The 18,465-nt window shown below is 37.1% G+C and overlaps 1 protein-coding gene across 1 annotated transcript; it reads left to right on the plus strand.

The window, feature by feature from the left end:
- Positions 1-4,866: 4,866 nt before the first annotated feature.
- LOC104597969 (transcription factor MYB16-like) lies at positions 4,867-7,725 on the plus strand. Its single transcript, XM_010259791.3, has 3 exons — positions 4,867-5,184; positions 5,279-5,408; positions 6,232-7,725. Exons 1-3 carry the CDS (start codon positions 5,052-5,054, stop codon positions 7,181-7,183), a joined length of 1,215 nt encoding a protein of 404 aa, XP_010258093.1. The 5' UTR covers positions 4,867-5,051; the 3' UTR covers positions 7,184-7,725.
- Positions 7,726-18,465: the final 10,740 nt, after the last annotated feature.

Below are 18,465 nucleotides of genomic sequence, written 5' to 3' on the forward strand. Positions count from 1 at the left end.
TTTAAGGCTCAATTTAAAAAGAATACAAATATAAATATGGTGCGTACAATACAAATACAAATTAATAAAAAATAATACAAAGTATATAGAATGCAAAACCTTATATTTTATATTTATTTGTATTTATACTCTTAGAAAGAATATAAATGTAAATATATAGAATGAAAAACCTTACATTTTGTATTATTTTCTATATATTTGCACTGGAAATATTTATATTTATATTCTTTCCAAACTCAGCCTAAGAAGAAAATTCTCATAAAAATAATTACTAATATAGTAATGCAATTTCTAACTATCTATTAATGTTTTATCTCCAGCAGCAGGATGATGAAGATTAATTGCTGTGGGTGTGTGTGCTTGCCGTGGTAACCCGGGTTTGTGCATGCATGGCAGATCTTTTGTCAGCTTTCAGCAATTACTATGGGCATGGCAAGAGGGAAAAAACAGCCACTTTGGCTGTTTAGAGAAAAACAGTCTCGGCTGTTTTCCAGTTCCCTGCACATGACACATTACCTGGTCCTTAATTGTCTTTTTCTGATTAAAAGAATATTGATTAATTGTAAATATTCTTTTATCCACACTCATGATTATGCTGTCTAAATATACAAATAACTTTGGCTTTTGAGACCAAATAGCTTAGGCCTAGGGTTGTAAATAGATCGGGATCAACATCCGATTCAATCCGATATCCAAATTGTTTGAAAATATTCTGATTGTCCAAATTGTTTGGAAATAAATCATATTCCTAACTTTCCTGATTTTCTCGATTTATTTAGCAAAAATGCCTGAATGGTAGAGTTGAGAAACACACGAGTTTTCAGACTTAGAGAAATTAAAATTAGAAGAAATAATCGATACTTACTTCTTTGGAAAATGTTCATTTTCCACAGCCATTTTACATGCAAATTAACACTTTAAAACAGCAATATTCTTTTAGGAAACAATTAGTTTTTCTTTCTTTTATATGCAATTAATGATTTGTTTTAATCTCGGTGGCCCATGTTCAACAAGTACAAATGCAAATTTGTACAGTATAAATACAAGTAAAATAATACAAAACATAATGTTTTGCATTTTTCATAATTGCATTTGTATTCCTTCCAAACTGAGCCTCAATTTGAAGGAATACAAATGCAAATATATAGAGTGTAAATACATACAAAATAATACAAAATACAAGATTTTACACTCTACATATTTGTATTTATACTTCTTCCAAACTGAGCCTAAATCCCTAAATTTCTCCAAACTATGGACTCATGTCAGGGTTATTTTGCACCGGTTTCTAAATTTTGTTCAAAAGAATGCTCATATCATATATACTTTGTTGATTTCTCATGCTAATAACCCTATTCCAATTGAAACTCTTAACTTGAACCGAGCCAAACAGTAAGGAAAAAACTCATTTTAACTCAGGAATTTTATTAGACTTCTTGTTACTTTAAAAGCTTTAATAATAATCTCCATTTTTTGTAGACCATTTTAAAAAATTTCAATAGTACTGTTTAAGAAATGAAATATTTCTTTTTTGTTCCTCCTCCTCCTCTTCTTCTTCTTCTTCTTCTTGATATGTTTCTTTTTAGTTTCATGAAACTAAACAACAGGGATAGCCCATCTGGGAAACCCATAATCCCCCCAACTCTCTACCAATTAGCCAGTTGGCAACTACAATTATATTCAATAATTTCAAAAGAAAATATATAAAAATGGGAATGAAACTACTTCTGAGTTCTGATACCATGTGCTGTAAGTGGTGTCCCAAGTCTGAACTCTGAAGACGGCCTCTGGGTTCAGTCCATGTTACCCAGAGCAGAAATTTGCTGATAAAACCAGACCGATCGACGACTGATCATTCACCCCCATATAATCCGAAATTTCTTAGCAGTTTCCTAAATCCAATGTTTTGCACTGTTGGGTCGGTTTCGAGGGTCAGGAAACGTTAACAATACAATGGAAAATTAACTTCATCACTAATTGGAATGGGGAAGAAGGCTTAATTAGAGTCATTGAATTGAGTTTGGTCCCCCACTCTTACCGTGTGTTTAGATTTGCCTTTTTACAGGGCCATAAATCCAGGCTTAAAGACACTGTCATTCCAATCTTTTACGTGTAAAATACATTACCCACCGTCGACTCGTCGTTACTACTTCCTGGTATTGTATATCAACTCCCCGATAATGTACATTAATGGTTCTGTGATTTTTTTTATTATTTCATTATTCTATGTACCAAACCAGTACCAGACACTTTGTACTCTTCAATCATACACTTTAATTATCTTTGCTTCTCTATTTAACCTTCAACTCTCGAGTGAAAACCCTGGTTTTTTACATTTCATAATGCACACAAGCCTTATTAAATGTACAAGCTTTGCTTAATTTTGGACCTTTCTCTTTCTTTATGTATATATTCTTATTGCAAATATCATATCACTCTTGATAGATATTCTTCCGCAGCTTTTATTATCCGCCATTTCAGATATTAGTTGGGCATTAATTCTTTTTAATATTATTTAATTTTGTTATTATGCATTTTTTTCATCGGTCCAGATGAGCTGGAGACAAAGTTATAAATACCCGGCTGAATTACCTATCACAAGTGAACACGCCGGTGCTCGCTGTGGAATCCATCTGTAGTGAACAGTGGCATATTCAATCATGATAGATAGTCTAGCCCAATATGCATGATTTTGTCTTTAATTAATTCATTCGCTTTTTTTATATATAATTGGATACATTTTTTCAGAAGAAAATCAGACAAATTTGAGCAATAATCTTTATAGGCTAGAAAACGAGGGCAATCATTTTAGGGTTGGATTGAAACTATGAAATCATAGCCCTCCATGTATTACTGTGGCCCCATCTTAATGTCAATTCGTCCAATTCATTCAAGGTAGGGTCACAAAAATGAATCAATGGTGGCTCAGCTCATAGGATATGACTCGTTATAGTGGGGATACATTATATCAAATCACACGCCACATTTGTAGTTTTTTTTTTTTTTTGAGAAGTGCCCATAAGCCTAATGCAGATTTCTGATTTTCACACGCCACATGTGCAGCCCTAAGTGTGGAACAAGTGTGACGTGTAGTCATTGACAAGTGTTTACCAAGGTTTGGACAAAGGATGAGGCCGGAGCTGGCAGGGATCAAATCAATTAAAGAGGCTGACCCTACTGTCCTTTCCACCCAATACCATCTAAGTCCCTTTCAAAACTGACCACAAACACTAATGTTTGCTATTTTTGCCTTTTCCTGGTGGGTCCCCTCTCTTTTTGTCTTCTCATGATTAAATTCAATCAATCAAAACCAAGCGTACCCCACGACACATGTTCCACTATCGAGAGATGCTCCTTCCTTCCGTTATAAATCAAAAAACTTACCTTTCCACGTGGAGCTCGGTAACATCACAATATGCCGATGCCGATCCTACTTCTTTTCTAAGGTAAAAACAGCAGCGAAGCACAATGCTGCAGTACTATTGTACTAGGGGCGTTTCAAGAAAGTTCAAAGATCCCTATGGGTGGGTCATGGGTGGGGCCTGCTTTAACAACCCCTTGCATGACTGCAACGTGTCCCGATCAAGGTCATCATTGGTGTGTACAGTGTTACGAGAGCCATCGTGTAGATTCGCTACACAGCCCCCAATTGGCCATTTTGCCCCTGTACATATTTTTGGGGCTCGCTTTAGGCTTTACGCTCCACAATCCACATCGTAGTGGTAGTGGATCATTTACTACTTGCCACTCGTGCAAGCTCATTTACTGGATCAAGTCCACTGGGCCCCTGGACTACGGACCCATATTTATGAACAAGACTTGTATTAAATTAGCTGGTAAACAACTGAAAAGACGGTCATGCCCCTGTGTTTCTTCAGAACAAGGTCTCCGTAACGTGATGCCAGGGTAAAATCGTCTTTACATTTCGCTTCTTTATCATCGTTTCTATGATTGGGGAGCGGAATCGCATGACGCATGATATATTGCGGTGGAGTTGGTGATCGAATTCACACCAAACTCCACGGTTCCAAAATAAAGCAAACCTATCTAAAAGTGGCCAGTTTTCTAAAACAACAATAATTATGTCCCGAACTTGTGACCCGGAGTCCACCCATTTACTGTATGAAATAGGGATTCGAGAGCGAGTTAACTCAACGACTCGGTCGGTATTCTTTCTCCTTTGAATTAGGATTTAGCCATTTAGGAGTAGGTGCGTGGCGGCTCAGAGTGGATTGGGAATTTGGCGAGGGAGTTGAGCAATTTAGACTCTAGAGGACTACTCGCGGAAAAACGTATATCTGTTGTTAATGTGTGAATTCCATAAAAGCTTTGTGCAGAGAATAGTCATTTCAAATCCTGGGAATCGAGGTTGATTGGACACTAACATATACCCAAATCCACGCTCGCCATGTAGTAGATTTCAGCACATTCACTACACTGAGTTAACTTGTTCACGGATGGATGGACTCGGTTTGGGTCTTGACTCTTGACATTCGGCCTCGCCCAAAATGGGTTTAGCCGTAGATGTTATGTATATATGTACAAAGACGAAAGTGACCTCGTAGCCTAGGTAGCCTAATCAAGAACTGCCTGGTGCCTGCCAATGGGACTTGAACAGGCCATATTAATAATTTGCTGCACTACGTGTACCGTTGTGAGGCTGCAATGTTGCACTGGAGGCTGGGGCAACCATCTCTTCTTCGTTTATTCATTCTCTTATTATACTGAGTAAAACTGCAACATGGAATATGTATTGCTTCAACTTCAATCAAAGGAATCTAAGGGCATTTTTGTCATACAATTTCGCACATACTCTGATCAGAATTTATTTCTTTATCCCATATATGTCGCTGACCTTTCTTCTTTGCCCATATCTGTACTTATCAATCTCTCTTCCTTCATGGTGTAACCCTTTTCCTGTTGTTGTTGTTGTTCTTCTTCTTCTTCAAATCAATTTTCTTCTTTCCGTTCAATTCTTCCATCTTCTGTGTCATATATGCCACTAAAAGAGGCATAAACCTCTCACCTTCTTCGCCTGTTTAGGATCCAAAATGGGCCGATCTCCTTGCTGTGAGAAGGTTGGCCTGAAAAAAGGTCCGTGGACGCCTGAAGAAGATCAGAAACTCCTAGCTTACATCGAAGAACATGGTCATGGAAGCTGGAGAGCCCTACCGGCCAAAGCTGGTGAACCTTTTTCCGATTCTTTTCTGTGTATTACAAGCCAACTTCTTGATATAACTCGTTTGTCTTAGCTGATCAAGTACATATCTCGTTATAGGTCTTCAAAGGTGTGGAAAGAGCTGTAGACTAAGATGGACTAACTACCTCAGACCTGATATTAAACGAGGGAAATTCAGTTTACAGGAGGAACAGACTATCATTCAACTACATGCTCTTCTGGGGAACAGGTTAACTGTTCTTGTCACACTCTAGATTTTGTTGCCTCCTACACTATGCACATGTTTGCGTTAATATTTGTAGTGTAGCCATCCTCTTTCTTCTTGTAAAAAATCTGGAATATATAGTTATCTGAGCTTCCCTTTTTTTTTTTTTTTTTTGGGGGGGGGGGGGGGGGGGGGTCTTCATCTGTCATTATATTTAGGATATATAGCTTTTTAACCTAGTAATTCTCTACTCCTTCGATGATGGGAAACTTGATAGAAAAAACTTCAAAATCAATACTTGGAGTAAAGAAAAAGCTATGAGGAACAAATAATTCTCCACCTTTCAATTACTTTTCCTTCTTCGTCAGTATTGGTTAATGGGTTGATTTCTGCTAGGTTGTGATAAACTATTGAGTTACGGCTTACTGTACAGATTATTTATATTATTTGTTTAGATGAACTTCGTTTTTGATGGGGTTTTCCTTCTTCCTTTCAAATTTGTTTTAACCTCCGAATTGTAAGTTCAAAATCACACCAACTCTCCCTTTCGGTGCATGTAATACGGGCTTCCTCTTAATTTCTTAACCACTTATTATAACCTGCAACCTTCACAAATGTTGTTCGGAAATGGGTCCTTTAGGCTTTAAATCTCTAATTCGAATTATGACAGAACGCAGAAGGTAAAAGGGGGGGAGGGTCTAGGAATTTAGATGAGGTTTCTTGTCTTTGATCTGAGTTCTTTTCTGCCTTTAGATGGGTAGAACGTTGAAAATGTCTTCTAGGGTTTTATATGTTATAGGGTTTGGCTTTCATCTTGGCTGTTTCTATCTGGGTGCCTTTACTGCAGGTGGTCGGCTATAGCAACACATTTGCCCAAGAGAACTGACAATGAAATCAAAAACTACTGGAACACCCACCTCAAGAAAAGGCTAGCCAAGATGGGAATAGATCCGGTAACCCACAAGCCCAAGAGCGACGCCCTGAGCTCGGTCGACGGTCAGTCCAAGACAGCAGCCACACTAAGCCACATGGCTCAGTGGGAGAGTGCTCGCCTCGAAGCCGAAGCAAGATTGGTTAGAGAATCTAAGTTGAGGTCCAGTTCGTTTCAACAGCAGCTGGGCTCACCGGCTACGGATTTGGCTTCCACTTCGGCTCAGCCTCTCAACAAGACATCAGCTCCTCCGGCGTCGTCTCTGTGTCTCGACGTGCTAAAAGCTTGGCAAGGAGTGTGGTCAAAGTCAACAAAAAGCGGTTTGATGTCTGGCATAGGCAGCGGCCTTGGTCTTGAGTCTCCGACGTCTACTTTGAGCTTTTCTGAGAATGCAGTGCCGATCCCAAGTGTTGGATTCGGTGACAACCCTACGGCTACAGTGGAATTCGTCGGCAGTTCAAGCACAGGTGAGGGAGGACTTGTTGTCAAAGAAGAAGGCGGTGAAGAAGATTGGAAAGGCTTTGGGAAGACGATCCACATCCACCTGCCCGAATGCAAAGAAAGGATGGAAAACTCAGTGACATTGATGACAGGTTTCCATCATGATGCAGTGTTTACAGCCGAGGACTCATGGACTTCGGAATCATCAAAGACGGAAAACGGGCAAGTAGCCGGTGCAAACTTCATTGAAGGCTTCACCGATCTTCTCATCAACAATTCCGATGACCAGAATTCATCGGAAGAAAGTAGAGATTCTGATTATGCCAATGGCAGCCATGGCACCGACGACTTTGAAGAGAACAAGAATTACTGGAACAACATACTCAACTTGGTGAATTCTTCTCCGTCGGATTCACCGGTGTTCTAGGATCATACCGCCGGAGAAGTGACGCAAAGAGTCGTTAGTTTCACAAAGTTGTCAAGCTACGTCAACTGGTCAAGCGCCATTAGAATATTCCTTTGTTGTTATCAAATGTGAAAAAGGTTTTAGTCTCCTCGGTCCCGCTATAGTCTCTAGCATGACCCGTTAAAAACTCAGCCGTTTCCACTCAGTGAAGTCCCTAGCTAGGAAGTAGAAATCGGCAGCTAATCGTTCTAGCGTTTAAAGATTTGAAGGCAACAGTCAAGCCAGTGGAGTCCAACATTTGTTTTCTCAATTCTCATCCAAATAAGTTATAACGTAACCCCAGCGCCAGCGGCCTGCGGCCATGCCCAAGAGAAAATGGAGAAGAAAGCTAGACCCTGGACGAGCCGCCTAGAAAATATTTCTTTAGAAATAGATATATAGAGATGGAGATCATTAGTATATTGTTATGTTCTATACAAACATTTATATGAATCGTCCCTTCCTGCTTACGAGATATGTACGTATTAATGAATGGACTTTACTGCAGTTAGTTTGTTGTGGCATTCCGTTCTCCATCACCAATTTCCAACCCAGATTCACCATCCCACTTGCAATGTTCGCCAGGTTTCTGCTTACCCGTACCGTACGCCCGATCCTGACCCTGGTTGTCGTTGAAGTTTTGAACCCGGTCGGAGACAACTTGAAGGGTTCGTTGGTGGGTCCTTTATCGGGTAACCCGACGCATATCCCAACATGAAAAGCATAACAAGATAACAATAAATTTAAGGATGTGGAGAGAAGAACATTGGCAACCGAAATTAAGCACCGTCCCAGCAGCTCAAGAAGAAGGGAAAAGAATCAAAAATGTTGGTTTGTCTTGTCTGAGCTTTACTCCTCAAAAGCCAAATGTCATATATATGCACAGCAAACTTCGACTTCGAACATTACATGCAGTATAAAATTTTTGGGGAAAGCCGGATCCAGACCCGACCCGTTTTTGCAATTATTGCTAGCTATGGTAACATGGGTATGATATTATTCACCTAGTAGTACCCTTAAGCTTAGATTTATTAATTTCAAAGAGCAGTTCAGGTGATGCCTGGCAGTGTTTGCTTCAGGGCATACTAAAACATGAAATGAGAAGCAGAAGAATAACAGAAGGAAAATAGGTATATAATCAATACCCAAGCATAGCTGCATTTGTTTCTTCATAAAAATAAGTGGAGAATAAAGTCTTGGCGGTAAAACAGGCATAAATATTACAAAAAATTTGTACACCAATAGTTTTCTAATTATCTTAGATGAAAAAAGACAAAAAAAACAAAAAGAAAAGAAAAGAAAAGAAAAGAAAAGAAAACATTCATTGTAAATCAACTCTTAAAGCTCAGTTTGGGAAGCATGCAAGTGCAAACCTAATATATTGTAGAAAATTTTATAATGCATATAATCTAATAATTGGAGCCAATGCAAATGAAATTGCACTGCCAATATTTTGGTAATTCATTATCATGATTTTTTTATAGAGGCTCAGTTTGGAAAGAGTACAAATATATACAAAATACAAGATTTTGCACTCTACACATATTCTTTCTGAGCTAGAATTTCTTTTTTCACCAATGCAATTATTAGTAGAGATTTCCCTTTTGACGTGATGAATTTGATATCATTGGGATTTCTTCATTGATCTGATTCTGCTATTAAGGCTGTGCTTGGTTTGAAGGAAAAGGTAAGGAAAGGAAGGAAAAGATAGGGAAACCTAATACAAGGTTTGTACAGGTTTCTCTACCTTTTCCTTCCTTACCCTACTTTTTCCTTTAAACCAAACACAGCCTTAGTATAAATATAGATAGTTAGATACATTGAGTGCAAAACCTTGTACTTTGTATTATTTTGTATGTATTTGTACTGTGCATATTTGTATTTACACTCATTCCAAACTGAGCCTAAGGTTATGTTTAGTTGTATGCAAATGAATTTACACTGATGTAAAATCATGGCAGTGCAAATGATTTGAGTGTAAATTCTAACCCATTTTTGTTTTAAATTTTAAATTATTTTGTTTGATTGTAATACAAATGAAATAAATTAAGACATGAAGTAGATTCTAAAGTAAAACCCAAAACAAAATTCAACGAGAATTTGCAATTTTTTTTTATTTGCATTCCCATGCATTTGTACTAATACAAATAAAATTATACTGCAACAGTGCAACCAAACACAGCCTAAGCAAAATATGAGTTCAGGCAACATTCAATTATTTTAATTGACTGAGCTGGGTAACCCATAACTGTAGCAGAAGAGCTCTTGCTCCATCATCGTCATCTGGTCATGCCCAGGGAACATCAATCACCATCACCATCGTCATCTTCGACAGTGTCACCCTACATTGTTAAGAGTTAAGGCCGCACCATAGAGTCAAGTTTACACTTGAAACGGACGGAACCAGTGGCCAGATCAATCAAAAGACAAGAGCTTCAAGTTCAAACTTCAAACCAAACGCTCCCGGAGTCCTCCGTGTTGACTTTTCGGGGTGATCCAAGGTGGCGTTTCAGAAGAAATCCAGTTCATTTTCCCTTGTCTCATTTTCCTAATTCATTAGAGAGCTTTACCAACTTTGGACGCAGCCAACTTCTCTCTCTCATTTAGGGCTGTTCATAAGAAGGCCCAATCTGACCAAACCGACCAACCTAGACCGATCCAACCTGAGTCGGCCGGGTTATCTTCAGCATGGGTCAGTTTCAGGTTGTAAAATATCATAAACTGATGGTTCGGGTTAGTTTCGATTTTCTTGTGTAAAATCAAAATCGACCCGAACCAAACCGACTACTTGTCCCTTTATGAAGTTTAAATTAATTAAGCCCCCATAACTAATTGTCCATCTTCAAATCTATTACATTGGCTAGTTTAATGATTGTAATTAACTGTCCTGAAGTCTCCCTACAGAATTCACCCAAATCCCAATTAAGACAATTAAACTTCAAAATGAATATATAATCAAAGGGATAGGTTGGTGGTTTTGGAGATAAAACTTAATTACTGAAAAGATATATAACATATATACCTCTATAATAGGCATTATTATTATATATGGGTTTTGCTCTTCTTCTCCTCTCCAAAGTCCAAACTGTGGACTAGAGGTATATCCTGTTTATCAAAAACAAGCTTTTTCCCGTGTTACTACCTCACATACTGTGGTGCCACAGTCCCCACATATATATTGCAGTTGAGTTTCTGTCAAGCATAGTTGAACTTAGAACCAAAACCGATCCAAACTGACTCAAACCGAATAGGCTGGTTTTACTTAACACTGGGTCGAGTTTGATTTCAAATTCAGATAACCCGACTAGGTCGGATCGGTTAGAAAAACCTCAATAAACCGACCCAACCCGACTCATGAACAGCCCTATTTTCATTTCGTGAATTGGGATGAAAGGTAATAGACTTTTGCAGCGCACTGTTTTGCATTCTCAATTGATTTGTTAATAATAAGAAGAATGGGGTAAGGATTTCTAATAATCTGATTTTGGGAAGGAGCAGAATTTCCGATCCTCGATCCAAACACAATTGTAATTGTTCTTTTATGAGCAAATTAAACTCAGAAAAAGCACAAAGCTGTAATGGTGATAGTAAGCTGATCACTTGGGCCTCAGGCCAGCCTATTGCCATTTCTAGTTTTGCATCCTTTTCAGTGGGCAAACCCTAGTGAAGTGCATCTAGACGATGCTATTCTGGTAGCCAAGGAACTCCATTGATTTATCCAGTCATGATAATGGTCTCATTTAATGGGTTAGGCCCACGTCCATGGCCCACCACAATTCCCTAAACATGGTCCACGGATGGTGACATAGAATAATTCTATGTATTTGTCTCAACGACTCCAAACCATTGTGGCCCATGTGAAAGTTTTCTGGCCCGATAACAACTAAACAAAATCTATGGTGCATAATCTGCACCGTGAAGCACAAAATTTGAACACAATTAAATCTTATGAAATATGAATCATGAATCAATGAAAAATAAATACACCAATGCCATATTTAACTTGACTAACTGAAATTTTGATTTAGAACTGGAGATGCACTCTCGGCCATGAGACACTTTGGCCGGGTGTAATCAATTGCCAACCTTTTCAATTAAAGAGTTTGAACTAAGAACGACTCTGATGCAACGTGTGAATTATTTATATAGGTGTCTTTATTTTGATAATAACGCATTTCTTTTTTATCCCTTGTGTTAAAAAGTATGCATTGTCCATATATCCACGTTTTCAAACAATGCAGAGATGTGTCGGTTACTTCCTATAATGCCCTAACTTCTACTATTCCAACATTATATAAAAAAATATATAAAACAAATTCTAAAAAGATATGCAGGCCCCTCCAATCCTTGGTTAATCAAGACAAAACGAGTTCTGTGGCCCTGTTACGTTGCTTTCAGTGTTTAATTTGCTGTTGTTTTTTTTTAATTTTTAATAATATAATATTTTTATTTGGAATTAATGATGTTAATTGGACCACATCAATTCACTGTAAATCACTCCTTTGTACAGTAAGCAAATGGAAACCCCACCAGGTTTCTTTAGGCTGTGTTTGGTTTGAAAAAAAAAAAAATAGGGAAAAGATAAGAAAACATTTACATATCTTGTATAGCTTTCCCTATCTTTTCCTTTCTTTCCCTATCTTTTTCTTCAAACCAAACATAGCCTTACATAACTTATTTTCTGATCATATATTTTCTCTGATATCTTAATTGATGATCATAATTTGTCATACAGTTCTTGTACATGATCAAGTGATTGGCTTTTGATTGAAATATGAAATATTCTTTCTTGCTGAGATTGACATTCCAACTATTTTCTTTTGTACCATCAAATAATGGGGCACAAAATCTTTGCACCTTTTTTCCATTACATATATCGTTTTCCATCCCACAAAAATCTTTCTATGCTATACAACAAATGTAGCTTAGAAGATTATATATTCTAAAATTATTATTACCATAATTTCATTATATTATATTAAATTATAGAGTCAAATATATAGAAGTGGCATGATAAATAGGGAAAATTTCACTTTAGTACTCTGAACTTTGGGGGTAGTGTCAAGTTAATACCTGAACTTTCAAATGTATCACTACAGTGCCTAAACTTTCAAAAAGTGTCAAGTTGGTCCCTGTCGTTAACTGATCGTCAGTTATCTGTTGAAAATATCAAAACTACCCTTTAAAATAAGACATTGTTCATTGTCTTCTACGTTGATACTGAACTGGTTATCTTCAAAGAAAATGAGAGAAAAAATATGAAATATAATAGAGGAAAACAATAACTGAAAACAAAGAAATAACTAGACAATAATGTGTTTCAGATCTAAAAGTAGAAGATAATGACTTCATTAGTCTAGAATCTCAAACACTTCAACTAGTTCAGTCTCAAGGTAGAAGACAATGAACAGTGTCTTCTTTTGAAGGATAGTTTTGACATTTTCAACAGATAACTAATGGTCAAAGCCAATTTGACACTTTTTGAAAATTTAGATACAGCATTGACACGTTTAAAAGTTCCGATACTAACTTGACACTACCCAAAATTCAAGACACTAAATTAGAATTTTCCCTAATAAATGAAAATAATAATCAATCACGTCAACGACATCGCATGATGTACTTATTTTTGGTTAATTTACATTTCACAATATGCATTTGTTAATCATGTCATAAACATCACATGATATACTTATTTTTTATTAGTTTACATTTTACAAAATGTATTTACATACTAATCATGCCAGACACTTTTACAATATTAAAAATGTCACTAATAACGAACGGTCTCACCTTATTATTAATTAGTTCACTTTTTTTTTTCTTTACAGCTTAATTTAATGGTAGATTTTAACTGAATTACATTTTAGTAAATAATATTAGGGCATTATATTATGTAGTTAATGATTTTTAATATAATCGGCGCAAAATCTTCCAGATGGTGGATTGAAGAAGATGATACAGAAGATAAATATACAAAGTATCCATGTGCGACATGCACTAGATCCATCGTCTCTGTCTAAAAACAAAATTTGTTTACAAGTTAAATTAAATGTGCATTAGATGCATTAGCTGTGTGAGAACCTGGGCACAATGATCAGCTTTTGGCCACATAAAACGGTCAGCTTTTGGCTGCTCACAAAAAGAAAATCTCAGCTTTTCTTGGCGTTGGCGTTGCCCACGTAGAATGAATGGTATATGTCAAGAGCCAAAGACGTACATTGAATTGATTTTCACATGGGTTCTTTACAAGCTTGTCCGGCCCAACCAAGCTTATTAATTGGCCTCCTTTGCCCATTACAAACTTAAAAAGAAAGAAAAAAAAAAAAAGCTTGGACCAGCTAAGTGAGAGTCTCCCGAGATAATTACTATGTAATGAATGGATGGGGACATTGCAGTTTTCTTGTGGCTGGGTTTCTTTCTCTGTAAAAAAAATGGGCTAAATGGTTTTTTTTTTTAATTTTTCAGATTGAAAATTTTGGTCTACATTTTCATCCCTTCTCATGATGAAAATATTTAACAATAAAGTGAAAAGAAATTACAAGAAAGACAAGGATGGGGGGAAATCGGGTTTCGTACAGAAGGTTGGGTGAACAAACTCAAGAATGGTTTATTAGAAGAATGTTTCAAACATTCTCATTTCACTTATTCCATTTAGTTTGACCTTCTCATCCAACCCAAAAGAGACCATAACATGGGCTCAGGTTAGGGGTGATCATTTTAATCCAGTCCGGCTCGTATATATTTAAATTTGTATATTTTATGTATAATGTATACATATGTATACATGTTATTTTGTATTATATTATGTATTTTATATATAAATATTATAACATGACATGTATAATTTATATTATATGTAATATTTTATATTATATAATGTATAAAATAAGTTTATATGCATGCTATGTCATTTAATATATAAATATGTAATGTTTTATATATGAATGACATTGGCCTGGAATCAGACCTGGCCCAGCCTAGGCTCGTACAGACCTGGATTAGGGCTTATGTTTCAGGCCCAGAACCCTAAATTGGGCCCGGGCCTAAACGATAACCCTTATCATAAGTGCAAAGCCCAACCTAACCCAACCCATGATCACCCCTAGCTCAGGCCTACTGGAAGCCAAGGCCCGAACCACTAAACTTTATTCTCAATTTTATCCTTTCCATGGTTTTAATAGTCAACTTTGTCCTCCTCTAATTGTTTTGTTCTATATTTGTCCTTCTGGACTGGCAAATTGTACCATTGATTTTATGCCAATGAAGTACAGTTTTGTATTTTTGGTGGGGTAAGTGTCAAAGTGTATAGATTTCTTCCTCGCTCTACAAAACACAGAGAGAGAGAACTGGGTAGCTGTACGTTGAAATATGGATCCTTTTTGAAGGAGGTACTTCAATGGTTCAATTTGAGTACTGGAAATATTTTTCTTGAATGATAAAGCAGAATCGTTATTCGGTATTGGTGTTGGGTGTAAGGTGTTGCAGCTTCAAATATTTGACAATCTTTAATGAGCACTGCAAGCATGACAAGATGCTCAAGAGCCCTCAATTATGCTATTTGGTGGATTGATCGGAAAAGTTCTCCATCTTCCTCTTGGATTGACATGACTCATGAGAGAAAGCGTTTTAAGTACAAACGTTCTCAAGAAATGCTTGAGAGAATAAGTGTTCTTTTCAATTTATGTTTGGTTTGATAGAAAATTAAGAGAGAAACAGAAAGTTGAGCAAAATAAGCTCGGATCTCTTAAAACTGTGTAAGCAGCATCCAACCGCACACATGAGAGATGTTCCTAATGTGGTGCTGGATTTTCATGCTCTCGAAGAATGTGTGGCTGTATGCTCAAATGCATGGTTCTGAAAACTGCACCGGACAGGTTGACCAGGGAAGTGGCCAGGCAATTGGTTCTGTTTCACCCTAAACTTTTATTAGGCTAAAAACCGTTGATTTGGTCAGTGATTCGCTGATCTGGGTGGTCGAACCATTGACCTATACAATGGTTTTTGGCCTTTTATTTAATTTTTTTTTAAATCAGAACAGGTTGTCTGTTTAAACCGGATTATCTGACCGTTTTAACTCAGGAACGGGTACCCAAAACAGTTCCATGTTCAATCCGGTTTTTAAAACCTTACTCTTGGAACTTGTTAAGAAATTTTATGAAAATCATTGTGAACTTTCCCTCAAATTTCTGCTGTTTTCTTGTTTCCCATCAAACCAAACACAGCCTAAGTCCCAAAGTCGCAGTTGGTGTAGGATCAACAATTGGGATTCGAAGCCCAAAATTTTTAATAGGTGAACAAAAAAACATATAATGAAGTACTAATTGTCCTTCCAAGTTCCAACATCAGTGAAAGAAAAAGGACGGTAGATGAAGCCGGCCATCGGGCCATGGACTGATCGATCTATCATCGAAGCCCTGCAGACGTGCCTTGTGCCGGACCTAACAAGTTTTCTACAAAAACTCCGACCATCTGTGACATTTATTTAAACCCAGGCCCAATAAACACATGGCCTTTAACTTGCAGTCCATTTCTTTTGGATCAGCCCATCCATGACCCAACCACGTCGAGATCTAAAAATAATGTAGTAACCAGGCCCAAGCCTGTGAACTATGTTATGTCTCGTAAGTTATCCCCTGAGTGTAGCCCAAGCCCAAGTGCGTTTGGGGAGTCGGGACTCACCTACAGTCTACAGACTTGATGTGGATTGCGGAAGGGAGTAAGACAGTAAGACTTGCTGCTGGTGAAGCTTCAGCAGAAGCAAAATACAATGCTCAAAAACGCCGTGAAGTGCATGAGCTTTTATTCTCTGGAGCAAATGGTGTATTGGAATGGGTCAAAGGGGGAGATGCAAGGACATTCATTAATGGATTATGGATAATCATCAAGCCTGTCACATTTAGAGTGGACTTGGGATACTTGAATTTACAATACACAAAGTTCAGAGGTTGTCTTATTTCTTAAACGGATTCAATGATCATGATCAGAGAGGATGGGGGATCATTGACAGCTCCTCCAGCCTCAACTTGTAGAAGGTGTAGAGTGTAGAACTGAGTACCTCCCCTCTCCTCTTTGTGAGTCAGCAATGTAGGTGGCATTCGGTAGTGAGTAAATGTCGTGGATGGGACCGTTTTGGTCCTATCCACGGTAAGATATGGTGTTCTGCTATGTGTGGATGGTTTCTGTCCACAAAATAGCGTAAACAAAAATGGACCACACCCCAATTTATCATCTATAGTATTTTTTTGATGATGGACAATTTGTGGAAAGGTTTCAATGTAATGCACCTATGTTACATTGGTCCAATTACTCTCATTTTATTTAATCTTTTAATAATTTTTTATATTTTATCAATAAAATAATAATTTTTAATGTTAATTCTAGCACAAGTCCAATGGTTCTCCTTCTCAACTCTTTTTTCATTATTTAAACATTAACGTTTTTAATATTTTTATCAATAAAATAATATTTAAAATATTAATTTTTTATTTTTTAATATTTAAAATAATATTGTTTTAATTATTTAAAAAATGCAATTTTTACATATATATTGATGTCTTTTTTGAATTTATTTACCATTTAAAATGCAAAAAGTAGACATTTATAATCGACTGTATTGATCTCCCATAAAATGTATATGAGACGTGGAATCAAAAAATTACACCACGCCTACATAACATCACCATGGGTGTGAACTGGTCTTGTCCACACAATCCATCCACAATTCAGAACAATTGTGGATTGTGGTGTAGTGTGGTGTGGATTAGTCCATGCCACAAGGTGTGGTGTGGAGTGTGGAACAGTCCACACCCACCAATTTCTCATCCGCACTACAAAACACCCCCGAAGTTCATCAATGTTGATGGGTTCTTGTGGGAACCCTGGGCATTCAGGCTTGTCCCTACCATACCCAAAGTAAACAGAATTTTAATTTGAAGCATGTCCACCCCCACATCAGTTGTTTACCCCTTCATTAGCTAATTATTCTGCAAGAGACTAGGCAGACCAAGGAACCTAACAAAATTCAGCTTTCAGCCCCCTATCTATATGAGCCAAGCCTCTTGCCTCTGGAAATGTCTAAAAGTCTGGTATAGACCTTGCTATTAAATTTGATTTCTACAAACTATGAGTTTGCATTTGAAATCAGAATTGCAGTTACAGTTTCTATACCTAATTATATATTTAGGTTTTGTCATCTGACTAGTCCATAACTCCATATTCAGCAATCAGCATTGTTTCTGATTAACTGGGCCTCCTGGTCTCTTACCTGGCTTCTTGTTATAAAGATCCACTAGTTCGCACCAGTCTCAACCACAGCTACTTCAAAGTGAAATTCAGCCATCAGGGAACTTGTTATCGTGTTAACCTACAGTGGAAAACTAATTCTTTTACTCCAACCATATATGATTAATAAAATCACTATGACAGTTTTTGTTTTCCCTCAAATTTTCACTGTACTTCAAGTCTTAGCTGCATTTCTTAGAAATTTTGAGTGGGCAACATGCTGGCCCCTCTTACCCCTGTCACCATACGTTAGATGTGCACTTAATACAGTATTTGTTGTAATAAATGCAGAAATTGGATATTTTGATTGTCTATATTATTACATACAAGGTGTCTACGTTCCATAGACCAGTAAGAGAAAAGAACCAAGGAAAAGAATTTAGGTTTTCCGGTTTCTAGCAGTGATGACATCAGAATTTTTTTATATGTGCATCTGCAAGTTTGTACTGCTAGTCTCAAAACACATTCCTTTCCTTATTGCTTCTTCTCCTTTTTCTACTAGTCTCAAAAACCTAGGGAAATCCAACAACAGAATGTTATTCATGCAAGCCTAAGGAGCATCCTTCTTATATGTAACCAGCTTCAATAGTAAATAAGTGCAAAAATAATTATATGCCTATGTACTCAGGGTGTTATTGACTTGCTACCATTAACAACCTTGAAGGTCTGAGAACAATGTTTGTATCAAAGTCTAATGAGAGAAATTAATGGGTATTCTACATGTTTGTTTACCATCATATCATTATTAATGAAATTATGGGTTTTGATGCTCTTTCGGCTCAGTTTGGAAGGAGTACAAATGCAAATATGTAGATGCAAAACCTTATATTTTGTATGTATTTGCATTTGTACTCCTTCCAAACTGAGCCTTCAGGAAAAAAGGTTAGACTTAATCAGATAAATAGGACAAGACAGTTAAAACATGACAGACCACCTCCCTCAATGACCATTGTAGAGCAACAAGATGCATATCAGCTTGA

Source organism: Nelumbo nucifera, chromosome 3, assembly GCF_055504915.1.
Source record: "Nelumbo nucifera cultivar China Antique chromosome 3, China Antique-T2T, whole genome shotgun sequence".
In the NCBI taxonomy this organism is placed as follows: Eukaryota; Viridiplantae; Streptophyta; class Magnoliopsida; order Proteales; family Nelumbonaceae; genus Nelumbo; species Nelumbo nucifera.

Coding starts and splice junctions, on each gene's coding strand:
- LOC104597969 (XM_010259791.3), top strand. CDS start 5,052: ATGGGCCGATCTCCTTGCTGTGAGAAGGTTGGCCTGAAAAAAGGTCCG. Junction 5,185..5,278: donor AGCCCTACCGGCCAAAGCTG/GTGAACCTTTTT, acceptor ATCTCGTTATAG/GTCTTCAAAGGTGTGGAAAG. Junction 5,409..6,231: donor CATGCTCTTCTGGGGAACAG/GTTAACTGTTCT, acceptor CCTTTACTGCAG/GTGGTCGGCTATAGCAACAC.